The 20,826-nt window shown below is 44.4% G+C and overlaps 1 protein-coding gene and 3 non-coding genes across 4 annotated transcripts; 1 reads left to right on the top strand and 3 right to left on the bottom strand.

Moving 5' to 3' along the window:
• Positions 1 to 3,488: 3,488 nt before the first annotated feature.
• On the top strand, positions 3,489 to 7,624 carry LOC133110060 (ADP-ribosylation factor 4-like). Its single transcript, XM_061219927.1, has 4 exons — positions 3,489 to 3,537; positions 3,906 to 4,015; positions 6,468 to 6,539; positions 7,295 to 7,624. Exons 1-4 carry the CDS (start codon positions 3,489 to 3,491, stop codon positions 7,622 to 7,624), a joined length of 561 nt encoding a protein of 186 aa, XP_061075911.1.
• A 4,060-nt stretch (positions 7,625 to 11,684) lies between these two features.
• LOC133110797 (U1 spliceosomal RNA) lies at positions 11,685 to 11,848 on the bottom strand. The gene has a single exon (XR_009704931.1). It is a non-coding gene; the product is annotated as a U1 spliceosomal RNA (small nuclear RNA).
• An 834-nt stretch (positions 11,849 to 12,682) lies between these two features.
• LOC133110805 (5S ribosomal RNA) lies at positions 12,683 to 12,801 on the bottom strand. The gene has a single exon (XR_009704938.1). It is a non-coding gene; the product is annotated as a 5S ribosomal RNA (ribosomal RNA).
• A 1,330-nt stretch (positions 12,802 to 14,131) lies between these two features.
• LOC133110781 (5S ribosomal RNA) lies at positions 14,132 to 14,250 on the bottom strand. Its single transcript, XR_009704919.1, has one exon. It is a non-coding gene; the product is annotated as a 5S ribosomal RNA (ribosomal RNA).
• Between the last annotated feature and the right edge of the window lie 6,576 nt (positions 14,251 to 20,826).

The raw sequence follows: 20,826 nt of genomic DNA, 5'->3' as shown, positions 1-20,826 counted from the left end.
AATATATTATTGTTGTTGTTGTTGTTGTTGTTAACTTGCCCATATTATGTAGTTGCCCAGCTAAGTACTTAAATAATAGAGCAGTTTCCACAATTATTATATTATACAATATTTACACCCATGTTACCTTAAATTATATGAATGTACAGTAAATACATATACTTTTTGTTCTGTTTTTTCTTTGTTTAGTACAACAATGACTGTAATGCCAGGCATTGCAGTATAATTAGGCACACAGTATAATTAGTACAGGTCTCTTGGTTACTTTCATACATTTGATAACTAATGTTACTTTGATATCTCCAGGTGATCAGCATGTGGAGGCGTCTATATTTTCTCCCAGGTAGGCGCAGATGTACTTCCGAAGAGGTCTGTGAAGTCCTTGGCAAAATCGGAACAATACCAGTACTTCAGGAGACCCAGCCTTCACCTTCCCTCCTGCCCTGGCTATTCCAACTGCCCCAGTCCCAAGCCCAGTCTCCTTTAATACCTATGCATATCCACCATGCTAATGTTGTTACAAACAACAATATATAGTTATTCATTGATATTTTTGTTGCTGTTGTTGTGTTTTTATGTTCATAAGAATTGTAATATGCAATGCCCTCCGTAATGCTTGGGATAAAAACATTAATTTAGCTCAGTACACCACAATTTTATATTCATAAACAAACAATTCAAAGTGCAAGTTCTCATATTTTATTAAAGGGTATTTTTATGCATTCTGGTTTCACCATGTAGACATGACAGCACTTTTTATACATAATCCCCCATTTCAGGGCACCATAATGTTTGGGACATATTTATGTGATGTAAATTACAGTCATGTTTACTGCATATTTTCTGTATGCATGACTGGTTGAAGTCTGTGACCCACTGAGACATGACTGTGGTCTTTTGTGGACAGTAGTCTCTGACACATCCACGCCTGCCTCCTGAAGGGTGTTTCTGATCGGTTGGACACATGTTTGGGATTTTTCTTCATTATGATGAGAATTCTTCAGCTATCAGCTGTAGAGGTCTTACTTGGCTTGCCATGCCCTATGCCCCATTACATGTTCTCTCTCCTTAATGCTGTTCCAAACAGTTGATTTTGTTACACCTAAGGTTTGGCATAACAAAGCAGACATTACAGACTTTTTATTTTAATTTTTCAGTCAATGGCTTCCTTGACATTCATTGGAATTTGGACATTCTGGCCCTCATGTTTAATGCCAACAATAATACAAACCAAAGGCAAGAAAAAGCCGAGAAAAATATGATGTTTATTGTTACTATATATAAAACACACTGTAATTTCAATATGGTGAAACCAAAGTCTGTAAACATGCCCTTCAATATTTGCTGAGAATATGCATTTTTGATTACAAATCTAAAATTGTGGAGAACAGAGCCAAATAAAAAAATGTCTTTGTCCTAAACATTACGGATGGCACTGTATATAACATTGTAATCTTTTTTTGTGTATGTAATAAATTGCAATCATTGATCTAATGTCAGTAGTGATGTAATGTCAGTTCTACATCTAATGTAGAACTTTCCACATATTGTTATACACTGCTATTTTCACATACATACTACTGTACTACTTTTATGTTGCCTCATTGTGTAAGTGTAAATATGTTTATACGGTTCTGTACTTTAATAAGCTATACCCTTCACCTCAGTTACATATTTTGCATGTTCTATTTGAAAATATACACTCACTTTATTGGGTATTTATTAGACGTATTAGGTCTTCTGCTGCTGTAGTCTATCCACTTAGAGGTTTGACGCATTGTGTGTTCAGAGATCTGTTCACTGATGTTATGTGCAGTTATTTGCATTACTGTGACCTTCCTGTCAGCTTAGACCAGTCTGGCCCTTCTCCATTACCTCACTCATCCTCAAGCCATTTCCGTCTGCAGAACTGCTGATCACTGAATGTTTGTTTGTTTTTCGCAACCATTCTGAGTAAACTCAAGAGACTGTTGTGGATGAAAATCCCAGGAGATCAGCAGTTACAGGAATACTCGTACCTTGCACCAACAATCATGCCACAGTCAAAATCACTATTGGTGGATATGAACATGAACTGGAGCTCCTGACCCATATCTGCATGATTTTATGCATTGCACTGCTGCCACGATTAGGTAATCGCATGACTAAGTAGGTGTACAGGTGTTCCTAATAAAGTTCTCAGTGAGTGGATATTTTGGCAATTGTCTGTATCTGTGTGCATGGATAGTAGACAATGTGAAAATATTGTTCTCCTTCAGTTGCCATAAAAACTTTTACCCAATCCAACCAGCTGCCTACCTTTCATTTTATTTCCTGCTTGATATTATTATGTACTTCATTATCGGTCACGACCTGGCTCATTGGCCGTGACAAAGAGGGAGACGCACACTGACGCATTTAAAAAACAAGGTCAAATTTATTTGAAATAAGCAGTTAACAAAAATGTGTAGTGTGAAAGTCAGTTGCATCAGTAGTGTGAGTGAGTGGATGTGTGAAAAGTATGCTGAAGCAATGTTGTCTCATGCAAACCCAAAAAGAACCAACAGGTACGTGGGAAGAGAGTTCCCTCCTTCAGGCAAGAGTCAGGTACATTTTAACATCTGGTCACAGGTGCTCCCAATTGCGCAAATGACCTGGTACTCCACCCACTAGGCACCTGTGAAGTAACGCCAGAATAAGTAGCACAGAGCAGGGGGCCGTAACATATCCCTAATTTTAACAATTGTTAAAATTATAAAACAATAAAATAAAAAAATTTAAAAAACATTCTCAGAGTTACAATAACAGCCATTAAAAACAATGTACTTTAAACAAATTGCATATCCCATATTGTTCAGAGTGAACAGTGGGGGACAGAGCCAAACTAGACTAAACTAAATAGATAACTATTAAGTAGAATGATGGCAGAAAGGATTTCCTATCCATAGTGAAATGGAGCTGGAGATATAATGACACGACAAACATGATTATGGGACAATTCTACAAGGAAATAGTTTCCATTATTTATGTCATGGTTTGGCAAAGGGCGGATTCGAGCCGTGGTGACCATCGTAGGGCTCTACACCTACACACGGCTGGCCCCCGCGTACTAACCAGGCCCGACCCTGCTTAGCTTCCGAGATCAGACAAGATCGGGCGTATTCAGAGTGGTATGGCCGTAAGCGAAGGACCCACGAGCTAAACCAGTTTAAATAGTTAAGCAATGACACAATTCTCCAATATAATCATATAGGTAAAAATGTGCTACATGCTCTCATTGAGCACACGCATATTTCATCAACAGTAAAACGCATACCATGAATACAAGACCACAAGTAATTGGCTACAGGTTTAAACCAAATCATTGCATTCTATTAAAAACACGTCTCTCTAAATCGAACATACAATGCCCATCGTGTTAATTCAACCAGCTATGAACTAAACTAAGTAGGCTATATTGGTGACAACATTATAAAAAAACCTTTCTCGTTCACATCCCCGTGTTTGGAATGAAAATTGAACGGAATAAGTACAGGATAGACTGGCACATTCCGACAGGCAATTTAGCCTAATTTATGGTAAGAGCTTCTCCGGTGGCAGCAGAATGGGACTCCACCAGCTAGTGTTCCAGCCTTCTCTTTTTTTGTTCCAGTCTACTAATCGTCTGTAACGTGTGTTTTGAAATACTGTAATGAAGTGACTCAAAATTTAAATTTGAGAAAATCAAGATTTCTCTCTCACACACACATACACACATACATACGCACAATGGATCTCCTTCATCTTGTACAATTTCAAAAAGGAAGCAAAACAATATTACAGGATAAAGCATTGTGGTGCATTATGGTGTATTAGCCATTGCATGTCTGGTAATTTATTTATTTTTTAACGTGCTCTGTGTGTGTGTGTGTGTGTGTTCTGCTCAGGGTTCAACGGGGAGACCGTAGAATACAAGAACATCTGCTTCACGGTGTGGGACGTGGGAGGCCAGGACAAGATCAGACCTCTCTGGAGGCACTACTTCCAAAACACTCAGGTGAGCTCACCTGCCTCGCTGCCACCTGCGTGAGAGCCAGCGTTTCCGTCACCGCAAGCGTGCACCTGAACTTCTGCACTGTGCGTTCACTGGCCCAGGTCTGAGGTTCCTACAGTGTAGCATAGTTAACCACTGTGCTGTCTGCACTGGGCTGTGCATCATAGTTAATCACTGTGTTGTCTTCCTGCACTCAGTTTCTGTACTGTAGTAAGGATGTGAGGGAGTTCACTGTGACAGTGGAGGAGAGCGTGAACTTGTTCACACATTGTTCTCAGATGAGTAGCGCCTCCCCTCCGTGCCTGCGGAACCACTCCCTTCCTCCCCGACTTTCTCTCCTGTGATCTCATCTCTGTCTGCCCCTCTGCCCTTCCCCCCTGTGTGTTTCTACTGTGATCCCATCTCTGTCTGCCGCTCTGCGTGTAAGGTGGTGAGGGACCGCAGAGGGTGGTCTGTCTGTCCTCCTTGAACAGGAGCTCCTTCGCCAGCCTCATAGCAGGGTGGAACGGGCCTGACAGGGCCAGTATGGGAAGGAAGTGTAGCTGCTATTCTGGTCTGGTTTAACTGGCCTTCGCGCGCCTTCCTGCCCCGGCAGGGTTCCGTGCCCCTGGGACTTTGTTCCCTACTGATACACATCTGAGGAACACTGGGATGTTAGTGATATTAAGGCCGTTTCTGTATCTCTGGAACAATCTGCTTTGACTCCTGCACTCAAAGACAAGGTAACTGTACCCTCTTGGGAAAGTCACTGAAATGCACACCAATCCAGGACTGGCAGAAATTCCACATTCACGTAAGTTACTGAATGGCTAAGAAGAATCCACAAGCCTGTTTTCCGGTGCTTCTGACTGAAATAAAACTACACACGACTGCAGACACTGTGGCCCACTGTGGCCCACTGTGGCCCACTGTGGCCCGCCCCCCATAATTTTAGGTTTAGGAAGTCTGAAGACCACATTGAAAATCGGGGGGGAAATGTTTTAGGATTTTGGGAAAAAAAATAAAACAAATCAAAGCTAATTCAAAGCGATGCAAGAACAACTCGAAGACCAAAGTAGAGCAAGGAGTGCTGGACAATCCACAATCTCCTGACCTCAACCCCATTGAACATCAATCTGGGCACTTGAAGACTGACAAAAGCTGAGCATTCAGGAACATCACAGGATGCTCTTTGTAACATTGTAATGCTGGGATAGCATGAATCATCAGGTTTTACACAAATTTGTGGACTACCTGCCCGCTTGCCTGCACGTTGCCATTAAAGCAAAAGGATGTACCAAATGGCTAGAAATTCTGAAATGAATGTGATTTTGGCTCAAATAGTTTATAGTGGGAGTAAGGCAGCTGGTGAAGAGCGTATAAGGCAGCAATACGGAGATCAGCAACCTTTTGCTTGGTGTGTGAGGGTCTGCAGGACAAAATGAATTGAGCTTCTCTTTAATGCTGGCTGCGGTGAATCGCCCCGTGGCCAAATTCCTAATAATCCCGCAGATAGAGACCGGTGTGAAGACCATCTTAAGGGGTCGTTTATGTTGAATTCGTCTCTGGCCCGCTCGCTCTCCTGCCCTTGCTGGGAGGGGTGTATTAAGGCCGGGGAGACGGGGAGGATGATGGGAACACAGTCTCAGCCCAGCCCAGCCCAGCTCTCTCTCCCAGCCCAGCCCAGCTCTCTCTCCCAGCCCAGCCCAGCTCTCTCTCCCAGCACAGCCCTCTCCCCATTTAACACAGTGCCTGTGACTTGGTAAATGGTTGCCATTGATACAGCGCCTTTATACAATTGATGCTTTTCATTCACCCATTCACACACACACACACTCGCACACCAATGAGACGACTGCTCTTACCTCCTGAGCCAATGAGACGACTGCTCTCACCTCATGAGCCAATGAGATGACCGCTCTCACCTCCTGAGCCAATGAGACGACTGCTCTCACCTCCTGAGCCAATGAGACGACTGCTCTCACCTCCTGAGCCAATGAGACGACTGCTCTCACCTCCTGAGCCAATGAGACGACTGCTCTCCCCTCCTCAGCCAATGAGACGACTGCTAGTCCGCTGGTATCAGTGCCGGTACCTTAGGAGAGTCCAAACACAATGTGCATTCCCCTGCATGTATCCTGTGGCAATGTTGCTTTCTTACCAGAGCTGGTCAGGCCTGAGGGAGATTAATGGGGCCTGAGCTGCGGAATACATTTTGGGCTTTCTGGGCTGATTTGTGACTGGAGGTCCTGATGATTTGGCTGCGTTAGGCGCTGCACCTGTGGGGCAGGTCACGGAAGGTGTGAGCGGGGCTGAAAGGGGGCGCCTCTCCGGGCGGTTCTGCAGTGTGGTGCGGGTGGAGCTGGCCTTTATCGGTCATCAGCCCAGCAGTAGTGCTGGTTTGGAAGCCCTTTAATCTTTGGCCCGGAGTTGTAAGATGTGTGTGTGTGTCTGTGTGTGTGTGTCTGTGCCACAGGGTCTCATCTTTGTGGTGGACAGCAACGACCGCGAGCGTACACAGGAGGCTGCTGAGGAACTGCAGAAGATGGTGAGTGTGAATGCTAAGGCCTGTGTGTGTGTGTGTCTGTGTGTCTGTGTGTCTGTGTGTCTGTGTCTGTCTGTCTGTCTGTCTCTGTCTGTCTGTCTGTCTGTCTGTCTGTCGCTGAGTGAGTGAGTGAGTGAGTGAGTGAGTGAGTGAGTGAGTGAGTGAGTGAGTGAGTGGCCTGTGCGCTGCGGCCTGTGTGTGTGTCTGTGCGCCTGTCTGTCTGTCTGTCTGTCTGTCTGTCTGTCTGTCTGTCTGCGTCTGTGGCCTGTGTGTGTGTGTGTGTGTGTGTGTGTCTGGGGGTGTGTGTGTGTGTCTGCTGCGGTGTGTGTGTGTGTGTGTGTGAGAGTTTGTGTCTGTGTGTGTGTGTGTGTGTGTGTGTGCGGCCTGTGTGTGTGTGTTTCTGCTGCGGCCTGTGTGTGTGTGTTTCTGCTGCGGTGTGTGTCTGTGTCTGTGTCTGTGTGTGTGCGTGTGTGTGTGTGTGTGTGTGTGTGTGCGCGGCCTGTGTGTGTCTGTGTGCTGCGGCCTGTGTGTGTGTGTTTCTGCTGCGGTGTGTGTGTGTGTGTGTGTGTGTGTGTGTGTGTGTGTGTGTGTGTCTGTGCTGCGGCCTGTGTGTCTGTGTGTGTTTATTTCTGGGCCACATGCAGTAGGCTGACGTGTTGAGTTTAGTTGTGGCGCTGATGTGCGTGTCTGACAGTGAAAGTGCGTGTGGTTTCTGCTCTGCTAATGCCCTCCTGCCCCTCTGCCCCTCTGCCCCCCAGCTGCAGGAGGATGAGCTGGCCGATGCCGTGCTGCTGGTGTTTGCCAACAAACAGGACCTGCCCAACGCCATGCCCATGAGCGAAATGACTGAGAAACTGGCCCTGCAGTCATTGAGGAACAGAAAAGTGAGTGACAACGGCCTCCGCCAAACACTGGAGCCTCCGCCAAACACTGGAGCCTCCGCCAAACACTGGAGCCTCCGCCAAACACTGGAGCCTCCGCCAAACACTGGAGCCTCCGCCAAACACTGTAGCCTCCGCCAAACACTGGAGCCTCCGCCAAACACTGGAGCCTCCGCCAAACACTGTAGCCTCCGCCAAACACTGTAGCCTCCGCCAAACACTGGAGCCTCCGCCAAACACTGTAATCTCCGCCAAACACTGGAGCCTCCGCCAAACACTGTAATCTCCGCCATACACTGTAATCTCCGCCAAACACTGTAACCTCCGCCAAACACTGGAGCCTCCGCCATACACTGTAGCCTCCGCCAAACACTGTAGCCTCCGCCAAACACTGTAGCCTCCGCCAAACACTTGGGGGGGGTTTAGTGGGTTTTCCCCATTTCAGATTTTCTCTGCTCGCTTGCTGCTTGCCATGTAGCATGTCTAGGTTTTACGACGTAACGGCCCTTAAATTCCACGCTGAACACGGTTTCATAATATCAATCGCGTAATTGCATTGGTATAAATGAATATAACTGATACTAGCATGCATGTACCCCCACCTCCTTTTGGGGGAACTGAACAACTGACATCAAAAGTTTTTACAAAAAAACTATTTACATACGAAAACCTTTACAGGTATTTTGAATTCATTTTTAACTGGTATAATCGTACGTGCGTTGTGTTTCACATTACATTGCATTACATTATTGGCATTTGGCGGACGCTCTTATCCTGAGCGATGTAAATGGTAAATGGCAGGCATTTATATAGCGCCTTTATCCAAAGCGCTGTACAATTGATGCTTCTCCATTCACCCATTCATACACACACTCACACACCGACGGCGATTGGCTGCCATGCAAGGCCCTGACCAGGGCTCTCGTCGGGAGCATTTGGGGGTTAGGTGTCTTGCTCAGGGACACTTCGACACAGCCCGGGCGGGGGATCGAACCGGCAACCCTCCAACTGCCAGACGACTGCTCTTACTGCCTGAGCCATGCCGCCCCTGTACAGTTGTACAGTTGTACAGTTGTACAGTTGTACTGTTGATTAGACTAAGCAGTAGACAATCCTCCGCAGGAGACAATCCTCCCCAGGAGCAATGCAGGGTTAAGGGCCTTGCTCAAGGGCCCAACGGCTGTGCGGATCTTATTGTGGCTACACCGGGATTCAAACCACCGACCTTGGTGTCCCAGTCATTTACCTTAACCACTACGCTACAGGCCGGCTTCACATGTTGCCCCGACACCAGTGATTAAAGGTGTTCAGCATGAACTGTGAGATGGGGATCCACGACCGGAGAGGCGCTCCTTAACCAAGGACATGTGCAGCAGCTGACCTGGAGGGGGGAAGGAAGATGGCTCGTTTGACATTTAAAGCGTTCCCTGTGCTCTCGTGCTGATGGCATCAGACCACACGCCTCCCTCTGCCTCCTTTCCCCTCCCTTCTCCCCCCCCATCCACCCCTTCTCTCCCCCCCCATCCACACCCCTTCTCTCCCCATCCACTCCTCCCATCCCCCCCTCTTCTCTTTTTTCTTCTTTGTACAAATGCCTTTGCCAGCATTCACCACCCATTTCCTGATGCACATGTAGCGATATGCCGTCGTCAAGGCGAATCCCATAACGTCTATCCAAACTGGTCAGTAATCAATGGGGTGGGGTGGGGTGGGGCGGGTGTTTACATCAGGGGTTCCATTGGACGTGGCCTGGCAAAACGGTTTGTTTCGGCAATTTACAGGGCAGATGTGTGTGTGTGTGTGTACGTGTACGTGTACGAACACGGTAGGAAACTTGGAAACTTCAACTCTTCCACCCCCCAGTTCTCACTTTTTTTTTTTTGAAGTCATTCAGATTTGTTCTAAAGACATTTAGCCTCCATTCCTGTAGTGCACTTCTGTCATTCCAAGCTCTGTCTGCATGCTGGCAATCCTGTCTCTGACTAGCTTTTCTCTGTAAATATGAGGACCGTTTGTTTTTGTTTTGTCTGTTCTTCTTGCAATGGCTGCTTATCATTCCAAGATTCAAGTGCGATTTCTGTGCCCCGCTGCAGAGAGAGAGGCCTGGAATAAGAGTGTGTTGCTTACTTTCCGACACCTCATTGACACGAAAGATTTGGTTTTGGATAAGTATGCGTTTTAAGTTATTAGAACTGTTTCCAAGTTAAGCCACAACCATGTTTTAATAGTTTTTTTTTATTATTATTATTATCAGATTAATTAAAATCTTGTTTAAAATCTTAATCACCATGTCTGCCACTGGAATTGGAAGCTTCATTCGGGATATTATTTCCCTGTGATTTTGTAATTTTTGGATCAAATAACTTTCCAATATGAGCTTTATCATATTCCCATTTACCATTATAATTCCTAATAAAACGATTGAAAAAGTAATGCTGACACTCTTGCCTGTGATTTTGGATCCCTCGGTACCTTGATAACTGCACTTAATCCGACGTGATAACGGAGTACTGCTGCTGCATTCTGGGAGCGATTGGCAGAACGTGATTGTGATTAATACAGTATTTTTGCTGCTGATTCTTCGAGTAGAAGAGTGAATAAGTCTCGCGCCAAGGGCAGTGCAAATTGACGACGATGTTCTTGCTTCGTCCTTTGAACGAAGTCGACCGCACCTGAATTCTGGGCTTCCTGGTTTATTTTTTCTGCTGTCCCATTTCTCCAGACTTGTGATTTGGAATATAAATTTGCAAATAATGTGCCCAAGTGCACAGGGATTAAAAAAAAAAAAACACATTTGGGTTTGTTCCCTGGTCCCTATGTAAAGTAATGTATTGTAGTCGCACCACAATTAATTGCTAGTGATAGCTGTGCAAGGCTTGATGCGAGATTACTAACTACAGACGTTAACTGAATTGGCTAAAGTTAACAATTCCATAATGATGCTGCCATACGAATAAAATAGTTAACGACATCTTTGCAAACACATTTCGGGATGTAAATTAAGAATTCTGCCCAATGTCTGATTTCGTTACGTAAACCCGACCGGTGATCGTTGTTTATTTTCACCAAAAATCTAATTTTAAAAATATTTCCCACAATGCCACGCAGCATACATTTTCGAAATCATCCATGCAGGAAGAGGTGAGAGTCGAGTAATATTTAATATAGTAGGCCACTGGTCATAAACGATTAATATTTTTTTCCACGATATATCAAGGGTCGTTTATAATCCCACTGGTATTCTGTGTAAATCGGAAGGTTTACAACGGAAATGAATTACGAGAAAGCTGTTTTGACGCGGTCAAACTGCGCATGTGCGTAGATTTGTGAATGGATTCGTCAATCGAACTCTCCCTCCGAGATGAAGTTACAGCGACAACCAGACGAAGTATTAATATTATGAAAATCATCGAAACTTCATTCACATTGAATATTAATATACTTCACAAAATACACAAATAACAGACTGTGCGCCAGTGAATCATTAACGTAACGCCTCTCTCATAAAATAATAACCTTACGACAGAGACTGAAGCATTACTTCAAAATATAAGTATTATATTACAAAAAAACAGGTTACAAGTCAAACATGCCAATGTCCATCGTGTTAATTCAACCAGCTATGAACTAAACAAAGTAGGCTATAAAATGTCTTTATTGGTTACATTTTAAACACCATTCTCGTTCACATCCCTGTTTTTGGACTGAACATTTAAAGACAGTTGAACGGAATAATTGAATGGATAGAAGGGCACATACCGACAGGCAATTCTGCATAATGTCTAGCTAGCTAGCTAACACTGGTTATATATTTTAAAGAAGCAATGCAACTTAACTTAAACGCATTTCTGTTACATTTTGGTGCATAATTTACGCATTAATCATTACGTATATGCTCTAAACACTATCAAAAGATGTGCCCTATGTTTAAAAGCGACACAAGTAATGAGCAACATGTCCACTTGAACGGCGACAATCTTTTTCAGATAGCATGTATTCCTAATGCCAGTCAAAATGAAGCATGTTTATTACAAATATTTCAGAAGCTACAGCATCGCCACAATCAAAAGTGAAAATAGGTGTCTGACCAATCGGGAAAACATATAAATCAATATCCGATCCCCATCAACACACAATAAATAGGCACTTTTACACAGAAAAGCCACTTGCACATACAGACATGAAATAAAGTATTCACACAAGAGTTGGACAAACAAGAAAGAGAAAATATATATAATAAAACAGTCTATTTTTTCAACCAGAATATCAGGGGAGAGCGCGAACGCAGTCCCCCACTACCAGAAATTATGCAGTCGAGATTCCCACATTTGAGGAATTCGCAGGGGTCAGCACAACCGGAGTGCAATGGCTGAGCCTCGCCCTGGGTGAACCACCTTCTTGATCATGGTATCTCCCCTGCCAGGTAAGTATGAGTTGTACACATTTCGGGATCAGTCCCTACTCCACACCCTCCCTGTCACACATACGGGGACCACATCTTCCCACTCGCTCGACTGACAACGGCGCCAAATGAATGATTCTGCACAGTGACCGATTTCCTATACGTAAACCCCAATACTGGTGACCGTTATTTGTATTTTCACCTATAAATACTATTTTTAGTATTTCCCACAATGCCACGCAGCATACATTTTCGAAATCATCCACACAGGAAGAGGCGAGAGTCAAGTGATATTTAATATAGTAGGTCACTGGTCATAAACGATTAATATTTATTTCTCACGATATATCAAGGGTCGTTTATAATCCCACTGGTATTCTGTGTAAATCGGAAGGTTTACAACGGAAATAAATGACATGGAACGAGAAGGTTGCATTGACGTGGTCTCACACTGCGCATGTGCACATGAAGCTCGTCAGTAGAACTCTCCCTCCGAGATTAAATTACAGTGAAAACCAGACCAAGTATTAGCATTATGAAAATAACGTAAGCACATCTTCGAAACTTCATTGAAATGGAATATTCATACAGATACTTCCAAAATACACAATGAACACGGACTGTGCGCTAATGAATTAACATATCTCTCATCAAAAAAAAGCTTACAACAGAGACTGAAAAATTCTTTCAAAATATGAATAGTATTATTTCTTTATTAATTTTAAGGTGAAAATAAGGTGCACACGGTTGTTGATTTTGATGGCGACTGAATCAAAGTATAATTTCCCTGCATCCAAGTGTGACGTTAGTTTCCATCCGATACCTAGCTAAATAGCGCCCTCATGTGGGGGAAAAGCAAGAAAAGCTTACAGCACCTGGTATTCCCAGGCGGTCTCCCATCCAAGTACTAACCAGGCCCGACCCTGCTTAGCTTCCGAGATCAGACGAGATCGGGCGTGTTCAGAGTGGTATGGCCGTAAGCGAAAGACCTACGCGCTAAACCAGTTTAAATAGTTAAGCAATGACACAACTCTCCAATATAATCATATAGGTTAAAATGTGCTACATGCTCTCATTGAGCGCACGCATATTTCATCAACAGTAAAACGCATACCACGAATACAAGACCACAAGTAATTGGCTACAGGCTTAAACCAAATCACTCGTACGTTCATTGCATTCTATTAAAAACACGTCTCTCTAAATCAAACATACCAATGCCCATCGTGTTAATTCAACCAGCTGTGAACTAAACTAAGTAGGCTATAAAATGTCTTTATTGGTTACAACATTTTAAATACCATTCTCGCTCACATCCCCGTGTTTGGAATGAAAATTGAACGGAATAAGTGCGGGATAGACTGGCACATACCGACAGCCAATTTAGCCTAATTTATAGATAGTTAACTAATTAGCATAATATAAATGTTTTGCCTTCAAACTTAAGCAATTTACTTGAGCTCAATTGAATCGCATCAAATGTCAAATCAATAACGTGTCCTCGTCGACACTTTTACCTCAGTGCTGTTGAGCTGTTAGCGACAGAGATGCGTTTGAGGTTAAACTTGTGGGTAAGGTTACCATTAACTACCGTCTCAAATTCAGCATCAACAGTAATGACCGCCAGGTGATCTGTGCGGCAATAGACCATTCGTGAAAAGACGGGGTACTTTCCTACACAAATATACATGGACTGTACTTTATTGATACCAGGAGCGAATTGTGCTATGTTCTTATTCTCATTCAGACTGCAGTGAATATCACAATAATGTGTGTGAGTAAAACAATAAGTGGGCAGATTTGAAGGTGTTGGGCAGGACACAGGCCAGAGCAGGGCCACAGAAAACCAACGCAGCCTGGAGGTTCTGGAGGGTAAAACCGCATCCCGTCCGATTTCATTACCCGTCGCCTCTTCCGCGCGCCAGTGTTGTCGCAGTATATTTGGATGGGCATGAACAGGCCTCTCTCTGTCCTCCTTCAACCTCGGGGACTCTGTAGACCAGCCTGGGCCTTTTTGAGTTCCCCTTGCTGGTGATCCTGTGTCTCTCTCCCTGTCATTTGGATGTCTGCCTGAATGAGCTGCTAATTGCTTGATTGGCTCCACCTGCCTGCAGCAGAGGACGATATTAGAAGATCTTTTGAGCAGACTTTTGGGTATTATTATTTTTTTTAAAGGTGAAAATAAGGTGCACACGGTTGTTGATTTTGAAAGCGGCTGAATCGAAGTATAATTTCCCTGCATCCAAGTGTGACGTTAGTTTCCATCCGATACCTAGCTAAATAGCGCCCTCATGTGGGGGAAAAGCAAGAAAAGCTTACAGCACCGGGTATTCCCAGGCGGTCTCCCATCCAAGTACTAACCAGGCCCGACCCTGCTTAGCTTCCGAGATCAGACGAGATCGGGCGTGTTCAGAGTGGTATGGCCGTAAGCGAAGGACCCACGAGCTAAACCCGTTCAAATAGTGAAGCAATGATACAACTCTCCAATATAATCCTTTCGGTTCAAATATGCCACATGCTCTCATTTGGCACACGCATATTTCATCAACAGTAAAACGCATACCATGCATACAAGACCACAAGTAATTGGCTACAGGTTTAAACCAAATCACTCGTACGTTCATTGCATTCTATTCAAAACACGTCTCTCTAAATCGAACATACCAATGCCCATCGTGTTAATTCAACCAGCTGTGAACTAAACTAAGTAGGCTATAAAATGTCTTTATTGGTTACAGCATTTTAAACACCATTCTCGTTCACATCCCCGTGTTTGGAGTGAAAATTGAACGGAATAAGTGCAGGATAGACTGGCACATACCGACAGGCAATTTAGCCTAATTTATAGATAGTTAACTAATTAGCATAATATAAATGTTTTGCCTTCAAACTTAAGCAATTTACTTGAGCTCAATTGAATCGCATCAAATGTCAAATCAATAACGTGTCCTCGTCGACACTTTTACCTCAGTGCTGTTGAGCTGTTAGCGACAGAGATGCGTTTGAGGTTAAACTTGTGGGTAAGGTTACCATTAACTACCGTCTCAAATTCAGCATCAACAGTAATGACCGCCAGGTGATCTGTGCGGCAATAGACCATTCGTGAAAAGACGGGGTACTTTCCTACACAAATATACATGGACTGTACTTTATTGATACCAGGAGGGAATTGTGCTATGTTCTTATTCTTATAGTGGCGTATTTCGTCTAAAAAACTGATGCTTCAAAATAGCCACTGTCCAAGCCGGAGCGGGGGTTTGACGCACAATCAAACAATGGTGGAGATCCGATTTCAAGTTGAAACAAAAAATGCATTTTATTCTGCTTAAATATATTCTCCAAATTGACTTTTTACAATAAACAAAAATAGACTTTGCTTCGGCCTTTTTTGTGTGTTTCTTTCTTTGTATCCTTTCTTTTGTTTGTGTGGTCAAAAAACTATTCCGTCTCCCCGTCTCCCTAGGACTAACACAGGTGCCGCAAATTACTTGGCTGATTAAATAGATGCAGTTGCGGCTCCGGAGGCTTACTATAGGTAGACAAATAATAATATCATATATAATATCAACTCATATCATTATGGCTCCAACATACCGGCCCCTAATTGTTAACATCATAGCAAAACAATTAATCAATCATAATTTAATGGAGCCAATAAATTAAACATAACACACATCATAATTCATGAATGTTCCAGAATGTTCAAAGTCCATATATGTTTAGGTTCTACGTGTATGTAGTTATGTGTAGGTGGAATACAGCAGTCCAGGGGTCAGAGGCGTGCAAGAGGGGGCAAGAGTTCAGGGGTCAGGGGCATGTATGTGCATGTGGATGTATAGGGCTGGTTTCTGGGAATCAGGGACTACCAGCACATAACTCCCATAGGTGCATCTTGACCGTTGACTCTGGAAACCTCTTAATCTTAGCTGACTGAGATTAGCCATCTGCCTCCAGTAGTAGACAGAGTTTATCAATTGGTCTCTGCAAGATGTTGGTCTTGGTTTTTACTAAAACACTCCGTATAAGACCTTTGGACCCTAACAAGGTCTTCACTACACGGCCCATAAGCCATGAGTTCCTGGGTGCCATGTTATCCACTATGACGACAAGATCGCCTAGACAGAGGTTCCGTTTAGGGTTATTCCATTTGCTCCGTTGCTGCATAAGTTGCTGCATTATTCCCTAATCCATCTCCTCCAGAAGAGGTCTGCAAGGTATTGTGCCTGTTTCCATCTCCTCCGGGAGTACAGGTCACCTTTTTGAAATAGTCCTGGTGGCATAACTGGTTTGTTTTTCAACTGAAGTAGGTGGTTTGGAGTGAGAGGCTCTAGATCATTAGGTTCACTTGACACCGTAGTTATTGGTCTGTCATTCATTATTGCCTCCACCTCGCACAAAGTGGTCTGTAATGTCTCATCATCCAGTCTTTGCTCCTTCAGGACTGAATATAATATTTTCTTCACAAGTCTGATTAGCCTCTCCCATACTCCACCATGGTGGGCTCCAAAGGGAGGGTTGAATGTCCATTTCACTCTGTCCTCGAGTAATGCATTTTGAATCCTATTGTGATCCAATTCTTTCAGAGCCTTTCTTAGCTCTGTCTGTGCTCCTATGAAGTTGGTCCCATTGTCTGTTCGAATGCTTGCTACTGGTCCTCTTCGACATATGAACCTGCGCAAGGCATTGATGCAGGAGTCAGTGTCTAAGTAGCTTGCAACTTCTAAATGGACGGCTCGACTCACCAGGCAGGTAAAGATTACTCCCCACCGTTTCACGTGAGCACGGCCTCGCTTCACCTCTATGGGTCCGAAGTAGTCAATACCAACATGGGTAAAGGGTGGTAGATCTGGAGACACACGATCCTTTGGAAGATCAGCCATTTGTTGTTCTCCAACCTTTGCTTGCATGCGCCTGCAGAAAACACAACTCCTTGTGATTTTCCTAGCAGACGAGTTGGCACAAGGCAGCCAGAATCTCTGACCTAGTCTGGAGAGCATGTGACCTCTACCGGAGTGTCCAACTCGTTGATGAATGTGTCGTAGGATCAGTTTGGATATATGAGAGTCTTTGGGCAGGATGATTGGATTCTTCTCTTCTAATGGCATAGCCACTTTGCTTATTCGTCCTCCCACCCTCAGAATTCCTTTATCCACAATTGGATCCAGTTTACAGATGGAGCTGCTTGCCTTGACCCGTCTCCCTGTATCCAAGAGTGCCAGTTCCTTTTTAAAGTGCTGTCTCTGCTCGAAGCGAATGATGGCCTTTTCTGCTTCGTCCATGTCCTCCACAGACAGGTTTTGTGCTCCACATGTAACTTTGAACTGGTCCATTTGTTCCTTTAAATACTTTAAAGTTGTCAGCTCTGATGCTGGATCAGTCTTTGTTAGAGATTTCTTGTTGTGACTTAGCAGTAGAAGGAGTCCTTTCAGTTTCAAAATCCAGGCAACAGCTTTCTGCAATCTGGTCCATGATGAGTAGTACTCAATTAGCTTGCTGGTTGGATTATATTCCTCTACGCTAGCACTGTTCACAGTGAAGTCTCTTCTTACCTCTGGATCCTCCGGAGGGATTTGTCCCAGTTTTTCTGGGATCTGTGGCCATTCGGTTTCCTTTCTCTTCAGGAATTCTGGACCTTTCAGCCATCTTGTGGATTTTAGGAAAGGTTCTACATTTAACCCACGTGAAGCGTCGTCAGCCGGGTTATCTTTGGAGCGCACATGTCTCCATTGTTTCTCTTGAGATAGGTCACGTATCACTGCAACTCTGTTGGCCACATAAGTATGGAATCTTTTTGTTTGGTTGAGGATGTATTTCAGCACGGATGTGCTGTCTGTCCAGAAAGTGGAGCTTTCAAGCTGTACCTGAAGCTCCCTTCTCAGCATCCTGTCCACCCTCACAGCTAGCGTTGCTGCTGCCATCTCCAGTCTGGGGATCGTCATCTGTTTGAGTGGAGCCACCCTAGATTTCCCCAGAATGAATGAAATGTGGACCTTTTCCATACTGTTCGTGAACCTGAGGTAGCTGACAGTGCCATAACCCAGCTCACTTGCATCACAGAAGTGATGCAGCTCTGATGTCTTGACCTGACCGAACACATCGATCAACTTGGAATTTGCACAGCTGATCTAACTCTGTAATCCATCTCTGCCATGGCTTGGATAATTTCTCTGGGATGATTTCATCCCAACCACACTTTGCCTTGCAGAGCTCTTGGAGGATTTGCTTGGCCTTCAGGATGTATGGAGAAAGGAAACCCAATGGATCGTATATTGAGCTGACTGTGGAGAGGATTCCTCTTCTCGTATGAGGTCTGCTCTTGATAGTGACTCTGAAGGTAAATGTGTCACTTTCAATATTCCATTGGATCCCAAGTGCTCTTTCAAGAGGCAGCTTTTCTCTATCCAAGTCCAGTGCCTTTACTAGTGTTGCTTTGTGCTTATCAGGGAGGGATGCCAGGACCCTGCGGCTATTACTGACCCATTTGGTCAGTGTGAAGCCTCCCTGAGAGCATGCATCTCTGAGGTCCTCGGCGAGCCAAATGGCTTGTTCTACTGTGGCTACTGACTTGAGGCAATCATCCACATAGAAGTTGTGCTTGATTGTCTCCATTACCTCCTCATCATACTTCCCACTGTTGTCGTCTGCTGTCCGTTGTAAAGCGAAGTTAGCGATGCTCGGAGATGACACAGCACCAAAGAGGTGGACCTTCATTCTGTAATGTTCCAGGTGTTTTTTGGTATCTCCACCTGGCCACCATAAGAATCTTAGAAAGTCCCTGTGGCTGTTATGGACATGTACTTGGTAAAACATTGCTTCAATGTCTCCCATAATGGCAATTCTTTCTTGGCGGAACCTGAGCAAGACACCAATGAGGGTGTTAGACAGGTCAGGGCCTTGGAGGAGTTCTCTATTGAGAGATGTGCCTTTGTACGATGATGTACAGTCAAACACTACTCTAAGCTTGGCCTTTTGCTTATGGTAAACACCATGATGAGGTATGTACCAGACCTGGCCATCGTTCCGGTGGAGTTGGTCTCGGGGCACTTTCTCTGCGTAACCGTTGCTGATTACATCCTCCATGAAGTCTTTATATTCTGCAGCATAGACCTCATCTTTCTTGAATTTCTTTACCAGGGTCATGGCTCGCTGCTCTGCCATTTTTTGGTTGTCTGGCATGACCACTTCTTTGTTGCGAAAAGGTAAGGGTAAGTGGTAGTGACCATTCTTGAGGATTACTGAGCTGGATGCAATCTGCATGAACTTTTGATCCTCACCTGACATTTCGCTTTTCTCCTCATACGCTCTCTCTGAGAAGTCCTGATTATATTGCCTGACTAGGAGTTCCCCCAGATCAGCAATCGATATTCGGTTGGCCGTCATTGTAGGAGGTCCAGACCCTACCATATCGGTGCAATAATTGAGTGGACCGTTGACCACCCATCCTAAAACTGTCTCCACCGCATATGGTCCATTCCCTTGGCTATTAATTATGCGCCAGGGTTCCATCGCCTTAGGAACGTTGATTCCTATCAGGAGTTCAACGTCTGCATCAATTTCCTTTAATTGGATCCCCTGTAGATAAGGCCACCTTTCCAGTTCAGTTTGAGTGAGTAAGTTTTCTTTTGAGACTGGGATCTTATCCTGGGTATAGACTTTTGGTAGGTCAAGGTATATGCTGCCATCCAGGCTGCCTACCTCTAGTCCAGTGACTTCATAGCTCCTGACAGGTCTCTTCTGCCCCATTGTTCGAAGGAGAATATTTGTTTTGCGTTGGCTAGCATTCAGCTGCTTCATTAGGTTCTCAGTGCAGAATGTTGCTGAGCTGCCAGGGTCGAGGAAAGCATAAGTTAACACAAACTTGTTTCCCTTGGCCACTTTGACTCTGACTGGCACAATAGCCAGTGCACAATCCTTACCGGCCCCAGTCACTTCCCCAGCTGAAACAAGAGCACAGCTGACTGATGTTTTCTTCAATTCCTTAGGACCCACCTCCTTTGGAGGTTCCTGGTTTGAAGTTTTCATTGTTTCAATATGTAATATAGTTGGGTGCCTCCTTTGACACTTTTGACATGTTAGCTTTCTTCTGCAGTCTTTGCTTAGATGACCCTTAGTTAAACATCCGAAGCAAAGGCCGTTCATCTTCACAAACTCCACCTTCTTCTCATGAGTATGTGCCTTGATCTGTTGACAAATCAGTTAGTGAATGGTTGCCCTGACAAAAGTTGCATGAGGCAGTACGAGCACCTGGGGTGTTGCCTTGTTGGTTTTGTTTGAATGACAGAGTAGTAGAGTTGTCATTAGTGTTGCCATCACCCACTATTGCCACTGTAGTGGCAAAGCTGCTCCCTCTATTCTTTGGCATTCTTGATTGCTGTTTAAGGTCAGCTATCCTGCTCTTTAAAACCACCCTTTTACTGGAGAGAGGATCTTGTATATCCCCAAACAGTGGGTCCAAAAGGATTCTAGCTTGTTTCTCCATGAATCCCACTAGGTGTTGGAATGTAGCCCTCGTATTGGTCCTCTCAAACGTGTCATAGGCTGCTGATCTCCATCTTTCACGTAGCTTGTAAGGAAGCTTAGATGCAATCAGCCTTAGATTGGAGGGCATATCAAGCTCCTCCAGATAGTGCAAGTCGTGCATGGCGTTACAGCATCCTCTCAGGTAGAGTGCATAAGCGTGCAGTGCCTTTCCATCCTCAGGTCTAATCACTGTCCAATTCAATGCCTTTTCCAAATAAGCACTTGTGACTTTGATCTCATCCCCAAAGTGCTCCTTTAATAGTCGTTGAGCTTTAGCATAGCCTCTGCTTGCTTCCATGTGTAGGCAGCTGCGGACCAAATCCCTGGGCTGGCCACAAGTATACTGCTCAAGAAAGTAGAGCCTGTCCTGACAGTTACTTGTCTTATCCTCAATTAAGTGTTCAAATGCTCGGATGAAAGATTGATAGGTCAGCGGATCACCGTCAAACACTGTGATCTCCCTAGTGGGGAGTAAGGCTATTTTTTG

This window comes from Conger conger, chromosome 14, assembly GCF_963514075.1.
Source record: "Conger conger chromosome 14, fConCon1.1, whole genome shotgun sequence".
In the NCBI taxonomy this organism is placed as follows: domain Eukaryota; kingdom Metazoa; phylum Chordata; class Actinopteri; order Anguilliformes; family Congridae; genus Conger; species Conger conger.
This window is presented reverse-complemented; position numbering and strand designations above follow the sequence as displayed.